General features: G+C 39.6%; 1 protein-coding gene across 1 annotated transcript in view; it reads left to right on the forward strand.

The window, feature by feature from the left end:
- The window catches only part of COL23A1 (collagen type XXIII alpha 1 chain), a 412,306-nt gene that overhangs the window by 251,506 nt on the left and 133,488 nt on the right, over positions 1-27,312 (forward strand). Inside the window, exon 5 of the mRNA XM_078385693.1 lies at positions 1,924-1,968. Coding sequence (XP_078241819.1) covers positions 1,924-1,968 — 45 coding nt within the window. The remainder of the gene's footprint in view (positions 1-1,923; positions 1,969-27,312) is intronic.

Below are 27,312 nucleotides of genomic sequence, written 5' to 3' on the forward strand. Positions count from 1 at the left end.
ATCTTTGTTATTTTTGGTGCCTATATATTGTGCATTCCACCACCTTTGCAAACCTCCAATGAGAGTCTTTGCAAACTTCCCTTATGATGTCTGGCTCCAACAGGCCACCCACTTCCATTCCCAGGCCTGGTTTCTTCTCCCTCTTTTTGAACAAGAAGCCCATGATTTGTCTAAAAATCTCTGAAGAACAGTCTTAACCAACTGGCAGCTATATTCCCTCTCTGTTTAAAATAGCTGTCTTTCATATGGAGTCACTTACCAGTCATTTTCTCTTTCAGCCAAGTGTCTCACTGGCATTGGGGAAAGGGGTGTGTGTTTCTTTTCTTTTCCAGGGCTTGATACTGTGTATAATGTCCAAAACTGAGCTGGTTTTAATCATGACTGTATGCGAAGCGTTTTGCATTTTTTCCAACCCCTGCCCCCTGCTCTATATTTTGTGTTTACCCAAATTCAGAGGCTGAACACAAATCTAGCAGTAGTTCTGTTAAGAGGATAAACTTACTAGAAACCCAAAGCCATTCAGTTGTTAAATGTAAATGTAAAAAAAAATTAACAAATTCAGTTCTTGGAAAAAATTCCACCTCAATCCATATATGAAGTGCTATCCGGATAAAAGCAGATTGCATATGGATCATCATCTTGGTGGTGTGATTTGATCCCAGCTCAAAGTGGCAGTGCAGCAACACAGGATTGGGCTACACAAGGCAAGCTCACACAATTCCTAAAAAAGAAATCCATTGGCAAGTGCACAACTATAAAATTTTGCAGACGTCATTTTCTAGCATGGTTAGGGTTTAGAAGAGGGGAGAGGAAAACTATTATGAGTACGGTGACCTCTGTGCTATGTACCCTCTTTAAGCAGGCTTATACTGTTGCACTGTAAGCACACATGTGGTTTCCCCTAAAAGTATGTTATGAATAGGGTTTGCAAACTTAGAATACAATCCTCAGTTCCTGGGATCCTTTGAGGTGTGATTTTTCCAAGAGTATATTATGAACAGAGTTTTGAAAAAGTTACTTTTTTGAATTGCCATTCCCAAAGTTGCCCAGGGAGCATGAAATGCTAATGAGGAGATTCTGGTAATTGTAGTCCAAAGGAGTAAGAGTTCTAAGTTTTGTAAAGATTGGTTGTTGTGGGTTTTTCAGGCTCTTTGGCTGTGTTCTGAAGGTTGTTCTTCCTAACGTTTCGCCAATCTCTGTGGCTGTCATCTTCAGAGGACAGCACTCTGTCCTCTCTTTGTAAAGATTGTTCTTCAGAGTATGTGAAAGTGGAGTTCTCCATTGGCATTCAGGAGAATAATGCAGTCCAGACAGACAGTTAACAAGTGTGATGTGTACTTCAAGTGGGATCTCCAGATCTTCACTAACAACTCTTTTTCATATATGTAGAAACCTCTTTTTAAAATTTAACAAATATTTTATAGAACAGAAATACCTGATAGCCTTAATCTTTTTATGTTGTTTCCAGTAATGTAATCTGAACAGAGACAAGGAGACAGGCAGGCACTGTTATAAAAGCTGGCAGACAAGTTTGCAGAAAGAATATTTTGTTTAAATGAAGACTCACTGATCGTTTTCTGAAGTTGGATAAGGAGAAATGCAGTACCTCCTCATGTAAGTGCAAGCTTGATTAGCTGCAAGGTGTCTGTTTCTGGGTGGCAGAACAAGCAGCTGGAATCTGACAAGCCACTAGTCAGCAAGGTGTTACTGTTAGTGATTGCAAGCAAGATACTTTCCATTGTAATGAGGCAGAAAGCACTAAATCGTTTTCACTGTACACCCTGTAAATTGACCCTGAGGGAGGGGCAAGGGGAAATCTCCTTGTGTATGGTACATACAGTTGCATCTATTTAAACAGCACATTCCTGTCTATAGTTTATCCTATCGTGATGTTATGTTAATAGATCTTTTTCTATATTATAGGTCCACCAGGAAGGCGAGGAAAGCCTGGACGGCGAGGAGAGCCAGGTAAGTTCCTGTGTATTGTGAAATAATGCTGATAATTTATAGATGAACTGTGAGAGAAAAGTTACTTATCAAATGCACCTTCTTTTTCTCATAGATAATCAGTGAGTCAGAATATGCTTAAGGTAAAGCTAAAGGTAAAGGTTCCCCTTGACAATTTTTGTCCAGTTGTGTTCGACTCTAGGGGGCGGTGCTCATCCCCGTTTCCAAGCCATAGAGCCAGCGTTTTTGTCCGAAGACAATCTTCCGTGGCCACATGGCCAGTGCGACTTAGACACGGAACGCTGTTACCTTCCCACCGAGGTGGTCCCTATTTATCTACTTGCATTTGCATGCTTTCGAACCGCTAGGTTGGCGGGAGCTGGGACAAGCGACGGGAGCTAACTCCGTCGTGTGGATTCGATCTTACGACTGCTGGTCTTCTGGCCCTGCAGCACAGGCTTCTGCGGTTTAGCCCGCAGTGCCAACACGTCCCCAGAATATGTTTAAATATCCTTAAATAGTCATAATATATTTTATCCAGAGTTTTGTTTTGCTTTGTTTTTTGATTAAAGGAGTAGGTTGCAAAGAAATCCCAGGAAAGCAGTTTCTAAGGTGAGGTGAACATTCAAGTGCAGTTTGGAGAGTAACTATCCCTTCATAGTTCAAAATAACCAAGCAGTGAAAATAATCATGGCAGCAATAAAAGCTAATCCTTGGGCCTAGTGAAAATGAGATCGGTGATGGTGGGAAAAAGGTGGGAGGGCAGAAGTGAATACTTGGGACTTAGTGATGGAAAGCAGGAGGCAGAGGTGGAGGCACAGAGGAAGACAATGGGAAAGAAGCATCAAACTGTAGGGTTAGTCAAGGCCTTTGAGAGGGAAGATGCACCTTTTCTGCCCATATGTGCTGCCAATTAAATGGCAATCTGCACTATGTTGGAGTGTAATTTAAAGTTGTAAACAGGGGCTTCTCCTCTTGGACGACCCCTGTCCCCAACCCGAACAAACCCTTTAACACGGCTGCTGTAACACTGTCACAGGTAAGTGTTGACCATCACACCACTATTTTTTAAAGTGGATTTTTTTTGGTGCAACACAGCTTTGTTTATTTTAGTGACACTGTAAAACGTGTTTCATAGCACTATCTGCTAGTTATAGTCATGATATCTGTAATATAATATAAAACACAAGCACTAACAAGACCACACTTCTGTTCACACTCTTATTCACAAACAGATCATTCTCATTCAAAATTCCAAACTCTGGCTAACTCCCAAACTCTGACAGTTTAAACTTAACAGCACTGACTAACTCACAGCCCTAACACTTAATCCCCTATATACAAACAGAACTTCTCTACTGAGGAATCACACTGTGTGACACAAGGTCATCTTATTTACAGGCAAAAAAAATGCTAGGTAATGTGAGAGGAACCTGAAGAAATAAAGGTGTCATTTCCTTCAGAGATTCCAAGTCAGTATTTTATCTGAACCAGAAAACATCATAGCTTAAGTTTCTTTGCTGTATTTGATCTCTCTCCCCCCTCGCCCCTTCTTACATGTGCACACATGTAAAAGCAAGTACAACTCCAATATACACCTTTGTAACCCCTCTCTCATGTGTGTGTGGTGAGAGGATTGGTGGGTTGGTTGGCTGGATGGTTGGTTGGTTTTCACTACTCTTGAGCTATATTATTGTAAGGAATGAGATTCATAATCAAGCCTTTTCAGACTACAGTACATCATTCAGAATCTAGCCACAATAGTCACTGACCAGGTTGGCTGTGGGATACTGGAAATGTAATGTTGCCAGTTTCTGCTTCTCAATAAGCACAGTTATATCAGTTTCCTCTGCATATTTTTATAATAATAATAATAATAATAATAATAATAATAATAATAATAATAATAATAATAATAATAATAATAATAATAATAATAATAATACAATAACAACAACAACATCTTAGAACTGCACAGCTGGAAGAGCCTTTATGGATCATTGAGTCCAGCCTATGTCAAGGAGGCAAAATGGGGGAATAGAACTCCCAAACTCTGGTTCCGCAGCCAGATCCCTAAACTATTGAGTCATCCAACTGTCATTTACTAAAATGTAAGACTCGTTTTACTTTGTAAGACATATACACATACATCTAGACATACATATGCATAAATAACTGCTGGATAGCTTTAAAATGAAAGCTTCTGGGCCAGCTGATGAGCTAAATGGGCACTGGGTATCATGTCAGAAGAGTCAGATCTAGAGAGGTGGATACATATGGCAATTCTATCCTTTCCTGTGTTTTCTCTCTGCTTTACCTAATTTGTCTGCCTTGCTTAGGCCATGAGCACGTTCTCGCTTAGCCTGTGTCTTTATGCGTCATGTAATTTTAGCCACTGAGAAACAAAAAATGAAAGTCCAGAAGCTGAAGAAGAGTGAGTAATCTTTAGTTAATGCTGGGAAAATTAGAACCATTTTCATTCAATGAAAAGCTTAAATGACTGTCCATGTCTGATTTTAAGCAACTGAATGAATGTAAGTTTGACAAAGTCATTAATTGGTTTTCAGGAAGCTGTAAGAATAGATCTGACACACATGTTTGATGAGATCTAGTTTTAGCAGTTGTTTTTCAGGAAGGATCAAGAGAAGTGTAGTATTTTGTGTTTGATCTTTTAAAAAATAAATCCAATTTAAAAATCTGATTTCAATTTTAAAAAGACTGCTGTTTTAAATAAAATAATTTAAATCACTGATTTTTGTTCTCCTTGTTTACATTTGTGAATCCTCTGTGCCTGCTCTGAAGTGTGAACACACTATTTATTTCAAACTGATTTTTAATGACAAAAACATTATGTTTCACCCTAAAAAATAATAATTACCAGGCTACAGTACTTCTATACTCACATTGCCGGGAAATAGGGTGCCAAATTTTCCATAGCAAAGGGCAACCTGAATGTGGACATCACACACATTAGCAATCGGCATGGTCTACAGGATACCCTCTTTTGCTCACTACTATTCACAAAGAGACACCATGGAAGTGAAAATCTCAGAACCCAACTCCTTTTTTCATCAGTTAGCCATTTCTCACCCAAACACAAAGTAACAGTAAAGGCTGTTTTTCAATATGTTCTCAAACTATCTATTGCTTGGAGCCACAAAGTAATCAAAATGCCTAGAAGAACTGTGTCTTTCAGATTAACTGAATGCACTAAAGTACATGTCCATGCAGCTGGAAGGTATTTGTTAATAGAGATGCGGATGAACCTCAGTTTGGAGATTCGTGCCAGTTCATACATGTGGCACCACAGTGCCGCACATTCCCTTCCCCCACCTTCCTGGCCAATGACCTACTCACTAGTCAGAACATGCTCTTCACCTCCTTCAGCTGTTTGACCAGTCCCCAGCAGGAGCACAGATTTACCTGTCCTGCCACCTTGTCTGAATGGGTGATCAGCCAAGGAGACAGGGCAGGGAAGCATGTGCTCCTGCTGGAGTTTGGTCAAACAACTGAAGAGGAGGAGAGGAGCACAACTATATTCCTTCAGGGCTTATGTTCTTTTATACTCAAGAGTGGAGAATTTGAGAGAAGACTAAAGGAAATGTATGCATAATATTGAAAAACCTGATTTTAAATCATTCTTAGGAATATACGTAGAGAAGACTCCTTGGAAAAGACCTTGATGTTAGGAAAGTGTGAGGGCAAGAGGAGAAGGGGATGACAGAGGATGAGATGGCTGGACAGTGTCATTGAAGCGACCAACATGAATTTGACCAAACTCCGGGAGGCAGTGGAAGACAGGAGGGCCTGGTGTGCTCTGGTCCATGGGGTCACGAGGAGTCGGACATGACTAAACGACTAAACACACACAGGTATATACAATGTTCCCTCTAAGCCGTGCAGCCAAGACAGTGTTGCTGCCATATGCTTCCAGTCACAGAATCCCACATGCATGGGGCAGAAGCCTTGCCCAGTACTCCGGAAAATTAGAGGGAATGTTGGTGTGGATCTTTCTTTGTTAAATTATCCTTACTGGAGAGTTACTTGAATCTTTGAGAGAGAAGTGTAATGGCTTAAATTAGGGCATCCGATTGGCCTTCTTGAAAAAAAGTATGTTAAATGAAGTTCAACCCCCTCACCATCCTGTACTTGCTGATTTACTACTCTACAACAAGATGAAGGCAGCAGCAAACATTGTCAATTACTCTCTCAGCCTCTTTTTTAATACAAGAATTTATGAAGCATCACCTTGCGTTTGAAACATTGGCAGCATCTGGATTCAAAAACAATGACAGCAAACAAAGATCAAGTTCAGCTGGTACCATGCTTCACCATGGAAAGGGAGGTTCCTGATTCAGATCAGAAGAAAGCAGAAAGATCTCCATCCTGTGAATCTGCAAAATCCAAGATCTGAAATGTGAAATCAAAGTCACCACCCTCCATGCATCTGCAATCAGTTCAAGGGCCAGTTCACTCATGAGTGTAACTGATCATCTGACTGTACAGTATCGTCGTTTAGTCATTTCCGACTCTTCGTGACCCCATGGACCAGAGCACAACAGGCCCTCCTATCTTCCACTGCCTCCCGGAGTTGTGTCAAATTTATTCTGGTAGCTTCGATGACACTGTCCAACCATCTCATTCTCTGTCGTCCCCTTCTCATCTTACCTTCACATTTTCCTAACATCAAGGTCTTTTCCAAGGAGTCTTCTCTTCTCATGAGATGGCCAAAGTATTGGAGCCTTAGCTTCAGGATCTGTCCTTCCAGTGAGCACTCAGGGTTGATTTCCTTCAGAATGGATAGGTTTGTTCTCCTTGCAGTCCAGGGGACTCTCAAGAGTCTTCTCCAGCACCACAATTCAAAAGCATCAATTCTTTGGCGGTCAGCTTTCTTTCTGGTCCAGCTCTCACTTTCATACATCACTACAGGGAAAACCATAGCTTTGACTATTTGGACTTTTGTTTGGCAAGGTGATGTCTCTGCTTTTTAGGATGCTGTCAAGGTTTGTCATCGCTTTCCTCCTAAGAAGCAGGCGTCTTTTAATTTCGTGGCTGTCTCCATCTGCAGTGATCATGGAGCCCAAGAAAGTAAAATCTGGCACTGCCTCCATATCTTCCCCTTCTATTTCCCAGAAGATGATGGGACCAGTGGCCATGATCTTAGTTTTTTTGATGTTCAGCTTCAGACCATTTTTTGCACTCTCCTCTTTCACCCTCATTACAAGGTTCCTTAATTCCTCCTCACTTTCTGCCAGCAGAGTGGTATCATCTTCATATCGGAGGTTGATATTTCTTCTGGCAATCTTAATTCTGGCTTGGTATTCCTCCAGTCCAGCCTTTCGCATGATGTATTCTGCATATAAGTTGAATAAGCTGGGGGACAATATACAGCCTTGTCGTACTCCTTTCCCAATTTTGAACCAACCAGGTGTTCCATATCCAATTCTAACTGTTGCTTCCTGTCCCACGTATAGGTGTCTCAGGAGATAGACAAGGTGGTCAGGCACTCCCATTTCTTTAAGAACTTGCCATAGTTTGCTGTGGTCCACACAGTCAAAGGCTTTCACATAGTCAATGAAGCAGAAGTAGATGTTTTTCTGGAACTCTCTGGCTTTCTCTATAATCCAGCACATGTTAGCAATTTGGTCTCTAGTTCCTCTGCCCTTTCGGAATCCAGTTCGTACTTCTGGGGGTTCACGGTCCACATATTTCTGAAGCCTACCTTGGAGGATTTTGAGCATAACCTTCCTAGTGTGGGAAATGAGTGTGATTGTACAGTAGTTGGAGCATTCTTTGGCACTGCCCTTCTTTGGGATTGGGATGTAGACTGATCTTTTCCAGTCCTATGGCCACTGTTGAGTTTTTCAAACTTGCTGGCATATTGAATGTAGCACCTTAACAGCATCATCTTTTAAGATTTTAAATAGTTCAACTGGAATGCCATCACCTCCACTGGCCTTGTTGTTAGCCAAGCTTTCTAAGGCCCACTTGACTTCACTCTCCAGGATGTCTGGCTCTAGGTCAGCAACCACATTATCTGGGTTGTCCGGGATATCCAAATCTTTCTGGTATAATTCCTCTGTGTATTCTTGCCACCTCTTCTTGATGTCTTCATCAAGTATAAGCCCCTGTACAGTATAAGCCCCTGTAAATCGTTCCCCTCAAAGCAGAGTTTTCATCATGACACTTGATGATCATCCATATTTTCCAAGCAATAGATATATTTTTTGTTGTTTAGTCGTTAAGTCGTGTCTGACTCTTCGTGACCCCATGGACGACAGTACGCCAGGCCCTCCTGTCTTCAATAGATATATAGAGAACTAGTTGAAAAACAGCACTGACAATTACATTGTGTTTAGGAGAGGAGTAGTTAAGTGATGAAAAAGAGTTCAGCTTCTGGGATTGTCACTTTTGTATCGCTTTGTGAATGGTAGGGAATGTCATTTTGGAGGTCATTAACTGATAGACAGCACACATCAGAAATGACTTGATGACACATAAGATTGTTGGATGAGTTGTTTTTTAAATTACCAAGCAATTTTATAGTAACAAGATGAGTGTAATGGAAATTATGAAATTAAATAGGCACCAAAGTTTCATTTGGCACTTCAACCCTGAGTGCTCACTGGAAGGACAGATCCTGAAGCTGAGGCTCCAATACTTTGGCCATCTCATGAGAAGAGAAGACTCCCTGGAAAAGACCTTGATGTTCAAAAACCGTGGAGGCAAGAGGAGAAGGGGATGACAAAGGATGTGATGGTTGGACAGTGTCATCGAAGCTACCAACATGAATTTGGCAGTGGAAGACAGGAGGGCCTGTCGTGCTCTGGTCCATGGGGTCACGAAGAGTCGGACACTACTAATTATTTATTTATTTATTTATTTATTTATTTATTTATTTATTTATTTATTTATTTATTTATTTATTTATTTATTTATTTATTACATTTATAGCCTGCCCATCTAGTCGTACCGATTACCCTGGGCAGGTAACAACAGATCAAATCTAATACAATTTAAAATCATAACAACATTTCACTAAAAAATAGAAACCACAATAATCCAGATAGGAAAAAGGCACAGAGAACAAAATCAGGCGGTGGATGGAGGAAAGGCGTGCTTAAACAGTCAGGTTTTCAGTTGGCATTTGAAGATGCCCAGGGAAGGGGCCATACGGATCTCAGGAGGGAGGCTATTCCAAAGACGAGGAGCCAGCGCTGAAAAGGCCCAGTTTCTCATTTTTTCCTTCCAGGCCTCCCTCGGCGTTAGGCTCCTCAGTCTCACCTCCTGGCTAGATCGAGTGATACGGGTAGACCTAGGTGGGAGAAGGCGTTCCATCAGGTAACGAAGCCCTAAACCGTTTAGGGCTTTATACGTAAGCGTTAAAACTTTGAAATATATGCGGAACCGAACGGGCAGCCAGTGCAAGGCGGCCAGAGTGGGAGTAATATGTTGATATTTCCTTACCCCAGTAAGAAGTCTGGCTGCCGCATTCTGCACCATCTGGAGTTTCCGCATACTTCTCAAAGGCAGCCCCACATAGAGAGCATTACAGTAGTCTTATCTTGAGATTACGAGCGCATGGACCAGAGTGGTGAGCAACCCAACATCTAAATAGGGGCGCAGCTGGGCTATCTGCCAGAGATGGAAATACGCGGTGCAGACCACTAATGCTACCTGGGATTCCAAAGCAAGTGCCTGGTCCAGATGGACCCCCAAGCTGCGCACCTCACTCTTCGCGGTGAGAGTCACCCCCCCCAAAAAGAGAGAGAGTTTCCCAAACCGCTGATGCTAGGCCCACCCACCCTCAGGACGTCCGTCTTGTCTGGGTTCAGCCTCAGCCCATTTTCCTGCATCCATTGCAGTACAGATCCCATGCAGCGCTGTAGGGACAGGTCGGCATCCACTGTAGTTGGCAAAAAGGAGATGTAGAACTAAGTGCCATCAGCATATTGACTAAATGACTAAACAACAACAAAAAGTTTCATTAACATCATATTGGTTAATATTCCCAGGTACAAATAAAAAACAGAAATTACAGAACTAAAATGAGTGAGCTTCTGAATATTTGTTCTTTTTAATGAATAATAAAAAAATTTCAATATCTGTATTTTTTAAAATATTATTTTTGTGCCTCCATTTTTACAACCAGACACAGAACTCATCTGCAACCTGTTTGAAGAGAAAGGAGTTAAAACGAGCTTGTTTGGCTAAAAAGGAGTCAAAAGGTTAGCCCAGAGTCAGCTAATTGGGTCCTTATTGCCAGAATCAAAAGCTCAGATTGCCCCAAACATGGAATTGAGTTCCCCTTAGAAAACCTATGTGAGGAGACTGTTTGGTCTCAGAAATACTGAGAGAATGTTTAGTGCTAGAATAAATGTTTAAAAATAAAGTACAATTGCTGTCTGATTTTCTAAAGTAAGGGGTAATACTTCGATTATGCCTTACATAATTGTATACTAATTACCTGAATATACATGACAAAATGGTTACCTTTCTGTCACTCCATTACATTTTTAAAGCAAACCTGAGTTGTTGTTTACTCTTTAAAGAAAGCATGTATTTTACCCTTTTTCTGTGATTTTAGTTGCCCTGCAAACTTCCAAATATCTCCGTCCCATCCCTGCCTACAAATGTATACAATGTACCATGTTGTAAACCTCCTTCTGGCATGCCAGTACCATGCATGCTCAGTGATATAACAAAGTAGCTGTTTTTCCCTTTTGAAAGGCTTTTTTTAAAGATCAGTGTTTTAGCCTATACTGCCTGGATTTTTTTTTAATTAAAAAGTGGTTGGGGCCAACTATTCTCTTTCAAGATAAACAAGATTCATCTTTTCAGTCGGTTTTAAATCTGGAGTCATTTGGGGTTGACTATTTTTGAACAGTTTAACATTTTAAGAAATCATAACAATGTATTTTAATCATTTTATCTTTTATTGTATTTTAATTGAATTTTAATTGTTGTAAGCCACCCAAAGACCTCTGGGTAGAGTGGGTGGCATATAAGTTAGTTAGTTAGTTAGTTAGTTAGTTAGTTAGTTAGTTAGTTAGTTAGTTAGTTAGTTAGTTAGTTAGTTAGTTAGTTAGTTAGTTAGTTAGTTAGTTAGTTAGTTAGTTAGTTAGTTAGTTAGTTAATAACTTGAAAACCCTTTGCCCAAACATCCCTAAATTTGCCACAGAGCAAGAACAGACTTTCTACTACACCTTTATATAATTTCGTATTGATCCGAGGTCCGGTTTCAAAGTTACAAGGTTTTGGTTTAGGATGCCACAATATTTAGACTTGTAAAACATTGATTTGGTCTGCTGCACAATCTAAATCTGAGACAGGTAATAAATGATCCCCTGTTTTGTTAAAATAAAGTTCCCATCAATCCTAGCTAGCATACTTAATGTTAAAGAATAATGGAAGCTGTATCCATCAACATCTAGAGGGTCAGAAGTTGCACATGCCATTCTAAGAGATATAGAAAACTTTGCTTTGCTAAAAGCTTCTTAACATGCTATTTCAGAATAATTATTTATTCTTCTTTAATCTTACTTGCCTTCTTTTGCTTATAGTTATATGCTAATATCAAATCCAGAAATTAAAATTAAAATTTGACTTAATTACTTGGTTATATGGTCTGTGATGTAGTCTGGGTCAGTACCATGTTTCCCCGAAAATAAGACAGGGTCTTATATTAATTTTTGCTCGAAAAAACACATTGGTGCTTATTTTCAGGGGATGTTTTATTTCTTTCATGTACAACAATCTGCATTTATTCAAATACAGTCATGCCATCATCTTCTGGCTCCTGCACAATGCTGCACAATGGTGGAGGGCGGGGTTTCACTTAACTGGGGCTTATTTGGGGGGGATTATGTTATGAGCATCCTGAAAAATCATACTAGGGCTTATTTTTGGGTTAGGTCTTATTTTCGGGGAAACTTTATTTCACAACTTTATTTCTTTCTGCACCAGATTTTACCAAAATTCTGCCCCGGGGACAGAAATTACATACAGACGTATGTGGCATGACACGCCCTTAAACATATGTTTCTTGTTTTTTCATTCATTACCTTCACCATAGAAGTATTACTGTAGCAGTAAAAGGCTCCTCTGGCATCAAGTTCCAAACACTGCCAGCAAAATAACTAATGAATATGATGCATATATTTTTCTCTTTTTTTAATGGGGAAAGAAAACAAAGAATTTATTATGGTTTACTTTAGCAAGGAGGCCTACATGCTGTGTCTTTTAACAGATGGTTACACTGGTGCACTTTCCCGGAACAGAGGGAAAGCATATATATAAAAATATACAAGTGCAAAGCTTTTAATGTAAAATTTTTGTGTAGCCCTTCAGTTAGAAGAAACCCCCTGTAATGTTGCTGCTGAGAATGACTGACGTTATCTAAACTGCAGCCAAACCAAAGTGCAGATTGCTCTTGGTGTTTTGGTTTTGAACATAGCTGCTGTTTGTTATTATAGATGGGTCAGATATACAGTATATTGAAATGTTTCTTTAAGATATTTGCCACACCAAAACCAAGCCCCTGGTCCTTTGCCACAACTGATCAATGAAAGTTACGTTTACTTGCTTTTTTATTACAGCATCCGTCCCTTGGGGCTCTTGTGTGGTTGCAGCTTCACAGCTTCCAGACAAATACTGACATAGAGCCAAAGGTTCAGTAGTTATTTGGCTTAGTCATGAGGATCTTTGTTCTGATCATATTGAGGCTTTAAAAAAAACTATCAGTACAGCTTTCAAACTATGCATTTTTGCTAGCTTTACCACAGAGCAATAACTTTTAAAATGTATATATCAGGGATTCCATTCACAGTTCTTCTGACATTACCAAACTATTTTTTCTTCTGTGTAATGTTGAAGGTGTGATGCTTCTGGACAGGTGGCAAAATATTTTTGCTGTTTTCAATTTTACTATTTTTTTCTTGTAACCCATGTCAGGGTACAAGTCAACCAAGAAGACAAAAGTTAGGACTAGCTAAACATAAAGGAGAATAATCTAACTTTTTTTATATAAGAAGCAATTAACACCTTTCAAGTGATAAATATTTCTTTCTCAAAAACAAATATCTCATATGTTCTTCCTCTCATCTTCTTACTGCCAGAATCAGAAAATATAAGAGAAATTTGTTCCAGCACATGAAAAGGGTGGAATAAAGAAAATTCTATCTCCTGGTCTATTATCTTATAAGATCTCTTGTATGGAGAATTAGTGCAGGGAAAGTGCACCAGAGGGAGACCACAGCTGCGATAGAAGGATATCTGCAGCCCTAGGAATGGACCTCAACAGATGGGAAACCTTGGCATCTGAGCATTCAGCCTGGAGGCAGACGGTGCAACATGGCCTGTCCCATTTTGAAGAGACCCTTGTCCAGCAGGCCGAGGCAAAGAGGCAGTCCCGAAACCAGCAAAATCAGGGAGCTGGACAGGGGACAGATTGGATTTGTCTTCAGTGTGGAAGGGATTGTCACTCTTGAATTGGCCTTCTCAGCCAGACTAGACGCTGTTCCAAGACCTCTACTCAAACCACGTTACCATAGTCTCTCAAGACTGAAGGATGCCTACACAGAATAGAGAAGTTATATCCTTGCAACAGTTGTTCCAGTCTCAGAGGTGTTTGACTCTCCAAGAACAAGCTCTTGCATTTACATATTCTCTACAAATGTAAGAATCTAAACAGTGACGTGCACTTTGAGAGTAGTGTCAGACTCTGATGAGTCAAGTCAACAATTTGAGACCTACCTGGATGCTACAGCTATACCAGCTGACAGTTTCATCAGTACAGGTAGAGAGGAGGTGTAATGTTGGAATTGAGTATACAAAGATACAGTGTATAGCCAAGGGCTATGAATAAAAAGAGAAGGCAGGGTTCAAAAGAAGAGAGAGAGGAAGATGCCTAAATTGAAGGGAAAGATGGTTTTTCTTGTAATAGATCAGTAACTAATTGTCCAGGATTAGAGCATGTTTTCCAGATAATCTGGGTTCAGTGGACATTCAAAAAGTTAGGCTAATGGTGTGAAAGATCCCTGAAAGGATCGGAAAAGTTCAATTGGTGTGAGTTCTGCCCTACTTTGGAGAATGGTGGGAAGCAAGAGCATTTAGCAGAAATCATATTGTAATCACAGCACATACAGTAATTGACTGAATCGGTCTGATACAGGTTTAGGCAATAATCTATTCTGAAATGAGGTCAAAGTTTCTATTACTGTATGTAATTACTGTTGCCCTTGAGCTTTCGTAAGAATATTGTTATTTCTAAAGATCATGTAATTATTCAACATGCTTTTATAATAAATATTTTATTGTCTGATTCCATTACACAAATTTCCCTTCCCCTTCAGAGGCCACTATTCACTCATCACATATGACATCCTATATCCAACATATGTGTTTAGTTTTTCTGAAGACCTATCTCAGAGCCATTTTCATAGTTCACTTGGGATTAACTGTTCTGAATAATTTGATGGGGTTTAACAAAAGAAGAGTAACTTTTTAGTAAGAATGGCTTCTGTCCTGAAGGAAGCTTTCCTCTTTCCTTTTCTCTAGAGGAGCTCTGAGAAGGAGATTAGGCTTAAGCCAGCCATTCAATCTGAACTGCAGAAAACCTTATTAGTTCAGACCAACCAATAACTAGGACTGCTTTATTCAGAGGGGAAAGTGAGCATTTGCCCAGGGCCCACATGAAGAGGTGGATTTTATTTGCCCTCCATGATGGTGCTGTACAGCCTGCGCTGCCCACAGCTCGTTGAGCCTTTGAAATCTCACGTGTGCTGAGGTCATGTGATGGGACCATGATGAGTGATGGTCCCATCACCAGTGGGACCATCAGTGGTGCACACAGCCTTTTCTCCCAAGTCATTGAGGATCCCAGCCCAGTAGAGCTGACATTGGCAGGCACAACACTGAGAGACTGTTTTGATGTCAGATGGCAGAAACAGGCTGTTTTAGGGGCTTAGATTTATTTTCGAATGTGGTCTTGCATTCCACGGAACAGTAAAGAGATTTGGATCACCAAACAATGGAAACTATCTGGGATTGCTTGAATTAATTACAGAATTTGATCCTGTTTTATCTACATATATTGATAGCTATGGTAACAAAGGTGAAGGTCATCCTTCTTACCTGTCATTTCATGTCTGTGAAGAATTTATTAATCTGATGGGCCCGAAAGTTCAAAACACAGTTCTGAAGGAGGTTAGATTGGTCAAGTATTGTTCAATATGTGTGGATTCCACTTCTGATGTGAGCTGCTTGGACCAGTTAACTTTTAGGTAAAGGTTCCCCTTGACAATTTTTGTCCAGTCGTGTTCAACTCTAGGGGGCGGTGCTCATCCCCGTTTCCAAGCCATAGAGCCAGCGTTTGTCCGAAGACAATCTTCCATGGTCACATGGCCAGTGCGACTTAGACACGGAACGCTGTTACCTTCCCACCGAGGTGGTCCCTATTGATCTACTTGCATTTACATGCTTTCGAACCGCTAGGTTGGCGGGAGCTGGGACAAGTGACGGGCGCTCACTCTGTGGATTCGATCTTACGACTGCTTGGTCTTCTGACCCTGCAGCACAGGCTTCTGCGGTTTAGCCCACAGCACCACCATGTCCCTACCCAGTTAACTTTTACATTGTGTTATATTGATAGATGCAGTGGTGAACGAATGGAAAGATTTCTGCAATTTGTCCCTATATTTTCATATATAGGACAGTCATTAGCTAATACAATTTGCAAGACCTTTCAAGACCACAGCATAGCCAATAAAGACTGTTGTGGTCAGGAACAGGACAATGCTTGTAGCATGTATGGAAAATATAAAGGAGTGCAGGCACACATTCGGAACATCAATCCACTGGCTGAATATGTACTATGTACTGTTCATTATTTGAATCTGGTTGGACAACGGGCTGCTAGTGTCTGTCCATGTGGTGCAATTTTTTTCCTATGGTTTAGACACTATTTGATTTTCCCCTCTTCTTCAACCCATCACTGGTCTTTGCTTCTGGATCATCTGAAACCAAATGAAAAAGGACGGATATTTTTCTTGAAGCAGCTAGGAGACTGTTGCTGGTCTAGCCATGCTAATGCTGTTGAAACTTTGTAACTGAACAACCGCAACATTATTGAATGTCTCCAAAATATGGGAAATCATCCAGATGAAAATTATGACACACAGAGTCAAGGGATATCCCTTTCTTTAAAAAATGAAGAAATTGGAAAATATCCTTATGTGCATCATATGGAGCAGGATTTTAATTAAGTTTAATAAAACAAATGCCTATTTGCAATCGAGCTGCACTTGGGCACTACAACCAACATGCTTGAGTCACTTGCGTGAAATATGTTAAATGTTTCAGAAATGAGTTTCAAGACATGGAAAAAAACAGCTAAGACTATCCTGCCTAATAGTGAGGATAAAAGTTGTAATAGAAAGCGCAAAGCTTTTTCCGATAAGGCCAGGATTGATGTTATTCTAGAAGGAAGCAGAAAGTTTCAAGTTCAAACTTGTAATTATTGACACACTTGTCAATTGTCTGCATGAAAGAGGGCAACAATATTCTTCAATAAACAGCAACTTTGGCTTTTTGGATTACTCAGTTTTCATATCAGTTCAACAATTAAGAAAACATGCATTTACTCTACAACAAGTGTATTAGGATGATTTGGAAACTACATTTAGAAATGAAGTTGTTGCTTTCCAGAGTTTACTATGATGATGCCTTCCAAGAAGCATCAACAGCAAAGAGTGTAAAATTTATGAGCAGATTCGGGAATGGCTCGTAAAACCTTGTATACCTTCTTTGGATGGCAGAGATAGTAAGGAAATCCTTCAGAAGCTTTTGGAAGATAGGAATAAGGAGGTAACAAATAGAGTGGCCAGGTTTGGATGGCTAGCGATAAAATTAAAGGATACCTGGTTGAATGATAATGATAGAGCAGGAAGTACTGGAGATATGGTATAGAATATGGAGCTGATTAGAGTCTATATGGTTATCAGATGTACAATCTTACCGCTGTTATGTCATTTTATTGTGCATTTTAATGTATATGTATATGTTTGTGGTTTTAACGGCCAGCGGATATAATCATTTTTTATGCAGTGGGAATATCTCATACCCCATCTGAGGACCCACCTGAAACAACTTGGTTTTTAGAATTGAAATATGTGTACATTTTAATCCTCTTTTATTATGTTTTTAATTCAGCATTTTGTAGAAAGTATGTATTTGTATCTGTACTTTTTAAACTTGCTAGTTCTGTGGATGTTCAGCTGGCTCCAAGCAAGTGTATATTTTTATATTTATACTTGTGTTTTAAATCTGTGGATGTAGGATGACCAAAGTGGTCAAAACAATAAACATATCTATCTATCTACCCAAATGTCAGTATAGCCTTTCATCTCTACCTGACATTACATGTCTCTGTGGCTGAAGGAGAGTGTTCCTTTTCAAAACTAAAGCTTGTAAAATCAGTGTTACAATCTTCAATACAAGAACAATGCCTTAACAGATTAACAGTAATGCTAATTTCAAAGCAAATTGATTTTGAAGACATTAGTCAATTTGCAAAACAGAAACCAAGAAAACTTCTCTTTAACCTATCTGTGGTAAGAGCAGTCCTACCAAAAGCAGTACAGTACTCCCTGCACCTTGTGCAAGGCACTTCACTACATGATTTATCCAGACTGCCTGGATTTGGTGTACTATCTTATCCCTGATGGATCCCCAATTATATTTTGAGCAGCAAATTGACATATCCAAAGCGTACATTTTGGCTCTGTAATAGGAGGTAGTACTTTAGTCCTTGGGTACCAAGACTCTTATTTTTATTGCAGTTTTTTCTTTGGATATACTTTTTGTTTTCCAGTACTGCAGGCTTGCTTATAGTCATAAACTAGAATTTTTTATTGTTATATTGTTTGTTTGTTTGTTTACCTAAACATTGTTTACTTATTTACTTCTACCAAGATGACCTTAGTAAGTCAGTCTTGTTTATATATTACATTGTTCATGTTGTGTGACCTATTTATGTATAAGGTAAGGGAAAGGGAGGAAGGAGGAAGGGCCCCTCACTATTATATATTTTGCCCAGGGGCCATCAGAGCCTTGAATCAACTCTGCGAAGATCAAGCAGTGATTTTAACTAATGAGAAATTTCTCCAGTTTCAACAAAATGTAGAATTCTGCAGTTTAAATCCAAAAAAGGTGGTTCCAGTTGCTTCACAGCAATTAGGAAGAAGAAGTGAAGATAATGGGAAGGGACTGTGAATGCAAGACTGAGCCTTTTAGGTATCCATTGATGCAACATTAAACTTTAGTTTAGTGTTATGCCTGAAAAGGCTCAGAGATTTTTCAGTCCTCTTCTCAGCAACATCTCTGTCTTTCAGTATTTATTTTTCTCTTTGTTTTACTGTCCAGCTGCCTCATTCAACAGATACAGAAATTTTATTGCTTTTAATATTTTAGGACTATACTACAAGTCCCATTATGCTATGTTACTATCATTATTACTATTATAATCCTTAATATTGTTGTTGGACTTAATCCAGTGTTAGTCCTAAACAGAGTAGACCAGTTGAAATAAATGTGCATGAAAATTTCTCAGTCTCTGTTTCATTGTGTTTTTTAAATCTCATTGGCTCATCTTTCTGATCTTTTTTCATGCTGAGTTGTGAGACATCGTAAATATTTTAAATACATTTTCCTAAGATGTCCACATGTTTGTGCATTTTTAATGTACATGCCTCTTCCTCATTGACTAAGCCACCATGGGTTTTTTTAAGAAGAAAGGCAGAATGAAAATGTTTTAAATAAATATAATAAACAAATAAATAGAACACGTTTGGCTGTATTTTTCCTTTTTACACATTTTGACTATTCTTATCTCAATGTATGGTCATCACCTGAATGTCTGACATAAACAGAATGCTTCCTCTAAATGAATATTGCTATAAGTGAGCTGCTTACTATCTTTGGATAGTCATTTTGTGTGTAATATATTTGAAGTATGGTAGGCTGTCAACTTTCTGTAATAGATATTTCATTTCTCTTGTTTCCAAAAACATTTTCATAGGGCAAAATCTCATGAGACTGTTGCTGAATTAAATATTGATGTGATACTAGTAAACATAACACTCTTTAGAATTTCTTTGGCACACAAACATACAAAAATCTAAGAAATTAGTTGTCTCATTGAGCCCAGTGTATTTCTTGAACTCTATTTTTTCTATTTATCATGTCTTCAACAAATCACAGAAATAACAAGGAGATTTCTCTCACTGTTAGATATAATGAGTCACTTGATTGTACATGATCCATTTTATGCTTTTCTGGTAGTAATTTGGTGGCTTTGTTTAACTGACTCCATATGTCTTACAGGAATGTGTGTGTGTGTTTAGTCGTTTAGTCGTGTCCGACTCTTCGTGACCCCATGGACCAGAGCACGCCAGGCCCTCCTGTCTTCTACTGCCTCCCGGAGTTGTGTCAGGTTCATGTTGGTTGCTTCGCAGACACTGTCCAGCCATCTCATCCTCGGTCGTCCCCTTCTCCTCTTGCCATCACACCTTCCTAACATCAAGGTTTTTTCCAAGGACTCTTTTCTTCTCATGAGATGGCCAAAGTACTGGAGCCTCAGCTTCAGGATCTGTCCTTCAAGTGAGCATTCAGGGTTGATTTCCTTTAGAACTGATAGGTTTGTTCTCCTTGCAGTCCAGGGGATTCTCAAGAGCCTCCTCCAGCACCACAATTCAAAGGCATCAATTCTTCGGCGGTCTGCTTTCTTTATGGTCCAGCTCTCACTTCCATACATCACGACAGGAAAAACCATAGCTTTGACTATTCGGACTTTTGTTGGCAAGGTGATGTCTCTGCTTTTCGAGATGCTGTCAAGATTTGTCATCGCTTTCCTCCCAAGAAGAAGGCGCCTTTTAATTTCAGGGCTGCTGTCTCCATCTGCAGTGATCATGGAGCCCAGGAAGATAAAATTTGACACTGCCTCCATATCTTCCCCTTCTATTTCCCAGGAGGTGATGGGACCAGTGGCCATGATCTTAGTTTTTTTGATGTTGAGTTTCAGACCGTTTTTTGCACTCTCCTCTTTCACTCTCATTACAAGGTTCTTTAATTCCTCCTCACTTTCTGCCATCAGAGTGGTATCATCTGCATATCGGAGGTTGTTGATATTTCTTCCGGCAATCTTAATTCCGGCTTGGGTTTCTTCCAGTCCAGCCTTCCGCATGATGTATTCTGCATATAAGTTAAATAAGCTGGGGGACAATATACAGCCTTGCCGTACTCCTTTCCCAATTTTGAACCACTCAGTTGTTCCATGACCAGTTCTAACTGTTGCCTCCTGTCCCACATATAGGTTTCTCAGGAGACAGATAAAGTGGTCAGGCACTCCCATTTCTTTAAGAACTTGCCATAGTTTGCTGTGGTCCACACAGTCAAAGGCTTTCGCATAGTCAATGAAGCAGAAGTAGATATTTTTCTGGAACTCTCTGGCTTTCTCCATAATCCAGCGCAAGTTAGCAATTTGGTCTCGAGTTCCTCTGCCTCTTCGGAATCCAGCTTGTACTTCTGGGAGTTCTCGGTCCACATACTGCTGAAGCCTACCTTGTAGGATTTTGAGCATAACCTTGCTAGCGTGTGAAATGAGTGCAATTGTACGGTAGTTGGAGCATTCTTTGGCACTGCCTTTCTTTGGGATTGGGATGTAGACTGATCTTTTCCAATCCTCTGGCCACTGTTGAGTTTTCCAAACTTGCTGGCATATTGAATGTAGCACCTTAACAGCATCATCTTTCAAGATTTTAAATAGTTGAACTGGAATGCCATCACCTCCACTGGCCTTGTTGTTAGCCAGGCTTTCTAAGGCCCACTTGACTTCGCTCTCCAGGATGTCTGGCTCAAGGTCAGCAACTACATTGTCTGGGTTGTCCGGGATATCCAAATCTTTCTGATATAATTCCTCTGTGTATTCTTGCCACCTCGTCTTGACGTCTTCTGCTTCTGTTAGGTCCTTCCCATTTTTGTCTTTTATCATGTTCATCTTTGCGCAAAATGTTCCTCTAATATGTCCAATTTTCCTGAACAGATCTCTGGTCTTTCCTTTTCTGTTATCTTCCTCTATTTCTTTGCATTGTTCATTTAAGAAGGCCCTCTTGTCTCTCCTTGCTATTCTTTGGAAGTCTGCATTCAACTTTCTGTAACTTTCCCTATCTCCCTTGCATTTTGCTTCCCTTCTCCTCTCTGCTATTTCTAAGGCCTCGTTGGACAGCCACTTTGCTTTCTTGCATTTCCTTTTCTTTGGGATGGTTTTCGTTGCTGCCTCCTGGACAATGTTACGAGCCTCTATCCAAAGTTCTTCAGGCACTCTGTCCACCAAATCGAGTTCCTTAAATCTGTTCTTTACTTCCACTGTGTATTCATAAGGGATTTGGTTTAGATTATACCTGAGTGGCCCAGTGGTTTTTCCTAATCTCTTCAGTCTAAGCTTGAATTTTGCTATGAGAAGCTGATGATCAGAACCGCAGTCAGCTCCAGGTCTTGTTTTTGCTGACTGTATAGAGCTTCTCCATCTTTGGCTGCAGAGAATATAATCAATCTGATTTCGATATTGCCCATCTGGTGATTTCCATGTATAGAGTCGCCTCTTGTGTTGTTGGAAAAGAGTGTTTGTGATGACCAGCTTATTCTCTTGACAAAACTCTATTAGCCTTTGTCCTGCTTCATTCTGAACTCCAAGGCCAAACTTCCCTGTTGTTCCTTTTATCTCTTGGCTCCCTACTTTAGCATTCCAGTCCCCTAGAATGAGAAGAACATCTTTCTTTGGTGTCAGTTCTAGAAGGTGTTGTAAATCTTCATAGAATTGTTCAATTTCAGTCTCCTCAGCAATGCTGGTTGGTGCATAAACTTGGATTATTGTGATGTTGAATGGTCTGCCTTGGATTCGTATTGACATCATTCTATCATTTTTGAGATTGTATCCCATTACAGCTTTTCCCACTCTTTTGTTGACTATGAGGGCTACTCCATTCCTTCTACGGGATTCTTGCCCACAATAGTAGATATGATAATCATCTGAGCTGAATTCGCCCATTCCTGTCCATTTTAGTTCACTGATGCCCAGGATGTCGATGTTTATTCTTGCCATCTCCTGTTTGACCACCTCCAGCTTCCCAACGTTCATAGATCTTACATTCCAGGTTCCTATGCAGTATTCTTCTTTGCAGCATTGGATTTTCCTTTCACTTCCAGGCACGTCCACAGCTGAGCGTCCTTTCGGCTTTGGCCCAACCACTTCATTAGCTCTGGAGCTACTTGTACTTGTCCTCCACTCTTCCTCAGTAGCATGTTGGACGCCTTCCGACCTGAGGGGCCCATCTTCCAGCGTCATATCTTTTAGCCTTTTGTTTCTGATCATGGGGCGTTCTTGGCAAAGATACTGGAGTGGCTTGCCATTTCCTACTCCAGGTGGATTGCGTTTAGTCGGAACTCTCCACTATGTCCTGTCCGTCTTGGGTGTCCCTGCACGGCATAGCCCATAGCTTCTCTGAGTTACTCAAGCCCCTTCGCCACGACAAGGCAGCAATCCATGAAGGAGGAATACTCAGTGCAATGTACACCTCAAGGCATTGGGTGTTGTACTGCAGACTTCACTCTGTGAATGTTTATGAGGTAGCCTTTTCTGAAAGACACTGCTCTTTAAAATCAGTTGGTTTTACAATGGGACTCTAGCTTCAAGAATGGTTAAAAATGAGCATTTGGAAAAAAGCTCTTATTCAGCCTTCCTTAATGTGCTTGTATGTGAAAACAGTTTCTTTGTTTGACCTATCAGAATTTTAACAGTGCTCTCAAAATTACTCATTGGATGTATGACAGCATGTAGCTTTGGACATGATGTGGAATTCAATTTACCAGTGGATCCATCTGATTTGCGGCAGATTAGAAAAGGTTTCAAACTCTCAAAAAATCATTTGCAGTAGATCAGTAGGGGATTCAGAATCAATAAAAAGCTGTAAATTCCTCCTCTACTAAGCTAGTAAAATTTGGAAAGCTTAAGTGGAAACGGGAAAAATGTGTGCAAGGCATTAGTTCTGATATTGAAAACTAGTAATTTGACTGAATATGTGTTCAAAACCCACTTTTTTCTCATTTTCATGTCTGCCTTCCTAAAACACTATTTTGCACACAGTTCTAATCTGGCAGATCTCAAGGTTTTGCTACAAATAGTCAACCTCATCAGCTTCTAGTTTACTCATCCCTGCTTTCAAACACATAATTCAGCCCAGCAGTCCTAACCAATGCCCAGTGTAACTCAAAATCTTTTACAACATTGTGATTTTGTGTTAATGAAGCTGGTCTGCAAACTCTGTATAGAAAACGTGAAGATAACTGATACTCATTTATACTTCACTGTGTAGTATGTTGAACTATTGCAAACTTGACAGTACAACTATTTTGTCAGGCTAATTCTTTCAGTGCTTGAAAGAATCCTCAAACCTTAGTGGTTTACAAAAAATAATTTAAAAACAAAAATTTTCTAGTATCAAGGTGTTATCATTTGCCTTTATAAGCAATGCTGAACATGAGCAGCTTCAATGCATCGCTTTGAATTTCAAGGATTAGAAACCAGTAACTGGCTTTTCACAAGAAGGAAGAAAGAATTCCAGGAGTGTTTTCTTAGTTCTTCCTTTTGGTACCTCAGAAGTAGGAAAAAACTCACATTGTATGATTACAGATTCCATCAGCTTCTCATGTGCTAAAGTCTGTCCTGTAATAAGCTGACAAATAGTAGCAGAAATATATCACTCTGTATTTATTAGTATAAATATATTTAGCATACTGAAACTCAAAAAGATTAAAAGTTCTTCAGAAATGTTAATAATTTCCACCACCGCTGTTAGTTTTATAACTTGTCAGAAAATGTTCCCATTGCAAAATTATCTAAGGAGTCTTAAAAAATGAACATCCTGTCCTCAGTACATCTTATGACTCTTTTGACTGCAAAAACGCATGTGGATGACTACAAGTGTTACATTTTAAGTCATGAGGAACATGAATCATTGTGATCTTCAGGATTTGGTTTTAATTTTATTAGACTGTTGCTAAAAATTTTACATCTCTCAAAATGTTGATGGCAGATCTGTCAACACTGAAATTAGAAAGTTATGAAAAATGATATATTTGTACTGGACTGTCCTTAGAATGTGACTGTGAACCTCTTATAGCTGCATTCTAGAAGAGAATAGGACAAATCTGTGAAAGGAAACAAAATGTAGTGCCTGCTGTTTGGTCATGACCTATGAAGCCCTATACAGCTTGGTTCCAGGGTACCTGAAGGACCGTTTCTCCCCATATGGGCCATCTCAGAATTTAAAATAATCAGACAAGCCCCTCCTATTGGTCCCATTGCCACCACAGACATGGCTGAAGTGGACACAAGAGAGGGCCTTCTTTGTGGCAGCTCATAAGTGATAGAATGCTCTCCCTCAGGAGATAAGGTTTGCCCCAAGGTCCTTTTAACGTAAATCAAGTGGATTTAAATAACTAGTCAATAAGATTTGTTTAATGTGAAGATTAATTCTTGTTGGTAGTTATAATCTTTAATATTTCCCACCAGATGAATATTTCATATTTAGAATAACAACCTGTCAGATTAGTAAAACATTTATATCAGAACAGATTTTAGTTTCATTGTTTAATTTATCTAAAACAATAAAATTATACAGCATACATATTCTCGTATTTGCTTAAACATCAGTGCGTTCATTATTTGTACATAGATTTGCAGGACAACAATGTGATAATCTTGAACTTTGTTCATTTTATACTATTTTTACTAAAAATAAGTGCATTGTAATCTCATCTTGGATAACTTGGGTTAATTGAATTAGTTTACCAAAAATGTAAATAGTGCATGAATATACAGCTTCATGATACATAACTAAGTCCTTTTTCATGCTGAATAACCTTTGAACTATAATGTATCTTAAATATAAAACTATGTTTAGATAGATTTTTCCTCCAAAATATTTAATTAAAACTTAAATGATTTGAATAAAAAATACACATTTTAATTTTAAAAATTATGAATCTTAATCCACACTTGTTGCCCCCATTCCTTTTATCCCTCTACCGACAGCTCAAGAACCATCTTTTCAGGCAGACTTTTAACAATCATGACTGAGTCCCTGAATGCCATTTTAAGTTAAGATACTTTTTAATGTTTTACTTGTTTTTATTCATTCAGTGTATTTTAATCAGGTTTATAGTTTAATTTTTTTAATGTATAATTTATTGTGTTTTAATTCTATTCTTTTTCATACTGTGAGCCGCCTTGAGTCCCCCAATTGGAAGAAAGGTGACCTATAAATAAGACATACAAATAAATAAATAAATACAGTATACCAAGGACTCCTTCACAGATTGTATTTTCATTTGATAATGTGTTAAAGATATGTTTTATCTACCCATTGACTTTGTCTGGCTGAGGGACCATAAATCCAAGTATTCTATTGATGTCCAAATCAGAGAGCCAGATTATATCCTCGCTAACCCTTGGGTAGCTCAGGGTTGGGAACCACTGTTTTAAATGATTAAAAAGGTATTCTTGGACTGCAACTCCCAGGAGCCTTCATCAGTAGCTGTGCTGGCCAGGATTTCTGGAAGTTGTAGTCCAAGAACATCTGGGGACCCAAGGTTGGGAACCATGATTTAAAATATTCTGCACCCTTTTCTGGGCTGGACCTTCTGAGGTACATCTGCTCATGAAGTACAAGGAACATTTGTCAGTAAAGATGTGAAGGGATGGAACTCGTAGAATGGAGAAATTCAAGGAAAACGTAAGGGGGAGCGTTCCCCCCCACATCATTCCTCTGGCTTTCACATCTGCACTTGGCCGACAACCCTATAAGAAAACCCAATCAAAGCCATTATCCCATTATTATCCCCAAATTGGGGGAGGGGTTTCTTAGCAGAACAGCACTATTAAACATTTCTCCATGTCTTTTGAGCCAAATCTTCACAAAAAAGAAGACCAAATGGGCAAAATCAACTGAGCAGCTCAAACCAAGTGTCATCATAAAGGATGAGGTAGAACAGGCTGTGTTAATTAACAGAGTCAAAAATCTAAGTGTTACTTTCCACCTGTTATGAATCTTATTTCATACCTTCAGCTTTGACTGAAGCTGAAAGCTTTATGTTGTAATGTTTCGTTTGTTTTAATTGTTTTAATTATTTAGCCATAGTTCTCCGGCCAATTTATGCTTGGGTAAGAGGAAGTGACTATGCAAAAGCCTTTGACAGTGTGGACCACAACAAAATATGGCAAGTTCTTAAAGAAATGGGAGTGCCTGACCACCTTGTCTATCTCCTCATAAATCTATATGTGGGACAGGAAGCAACAGTTAGAACTGGATATGGAACAACTGATTGGTTCAAAATTGGGAAAGGAGCACGACAAGGCTGTATATTGTCTCCTTACTTATTTAACTTATATGCAGAATATATCATGCGAAAGGCTGGACTGGATGAATCCCAAGACAGAATTAAGCTTGCAGGAAGAAATAACCTTCGATATGGAGATGATACCACTCTGATAGCAGAAAGTGAGGAGAAATTAAAGAACTTTGTAATGAGGGTGAAAGAGGAGAGTGCAAAAAATGGTCCGAAGCTCAACATCAAAAAAACTAAGATCATGGCCGCTGGTCCCATCATCTCCTGGTAAATAGAAGGGGAAGATATAGAGGGAATGACAGATTTTACTTTCTTGGGCTCCATGATCACTGCAGATGGTGACAGCAGCCACAAAATTAAAAGACGCCTGCTTCTTGGGAGGAAAGCAATGACAAACCTAGACAGCATCTTAAAAAGCAGAGACATCACCTTGCCAACAAAGGTCCGCAGAGTCAAAGCTATGGTTTTTCCAGTAGTGATGTATGGACATGAGAGCTGGACTATAAAGAAAGCCGACCACCGAAGAATTAATGCTTTTGAATTGTGGTGCTGGAGGAGACTCTTGAGAGTCCCCTGGACTGCAAGGAGAACAAACCTATCCATTCTGAACGAAATCAACCCTGGGTGCTCATTGGAAGGACAGATCCTGAAGCTGAGGCTCCAATACTTTGGCTACCTCATGAGAAGATTCCCTGGAAAAGACCATGATTTTAGGAAAGTGTGAAGGCAAGAGGAGAAGGGAACGACAGAGGATGAGATGGTTGGACAGTGTTATTGAAGCTACCAACATGAATTTGACCCAACTTCGGGAGGCAGTGGAAGACAGGGGGGCCTGGCGTGCTCTGGTCCATGGGGTCATGAAGAGTCGGACATGACTTAATGACTAAACAATAACAAGAGAAA

The sequence above is a fragment of the Pogona vitticeps genome, chromosome 2, assembly GCF_051106095.1.
Source record: "Pogona vitticeps strain Pit_001003342236 chromosome 2, PviZW2.1, whole genome shotgun sequence".
In the NCBI taxonomy this organism is placed as follows: domain Eukaryota; kingdom Metazoa; phylum Chordata; class Lepidosauria; order Squamata; family Agamidae; genus Pogona; species Pogona vitticeps.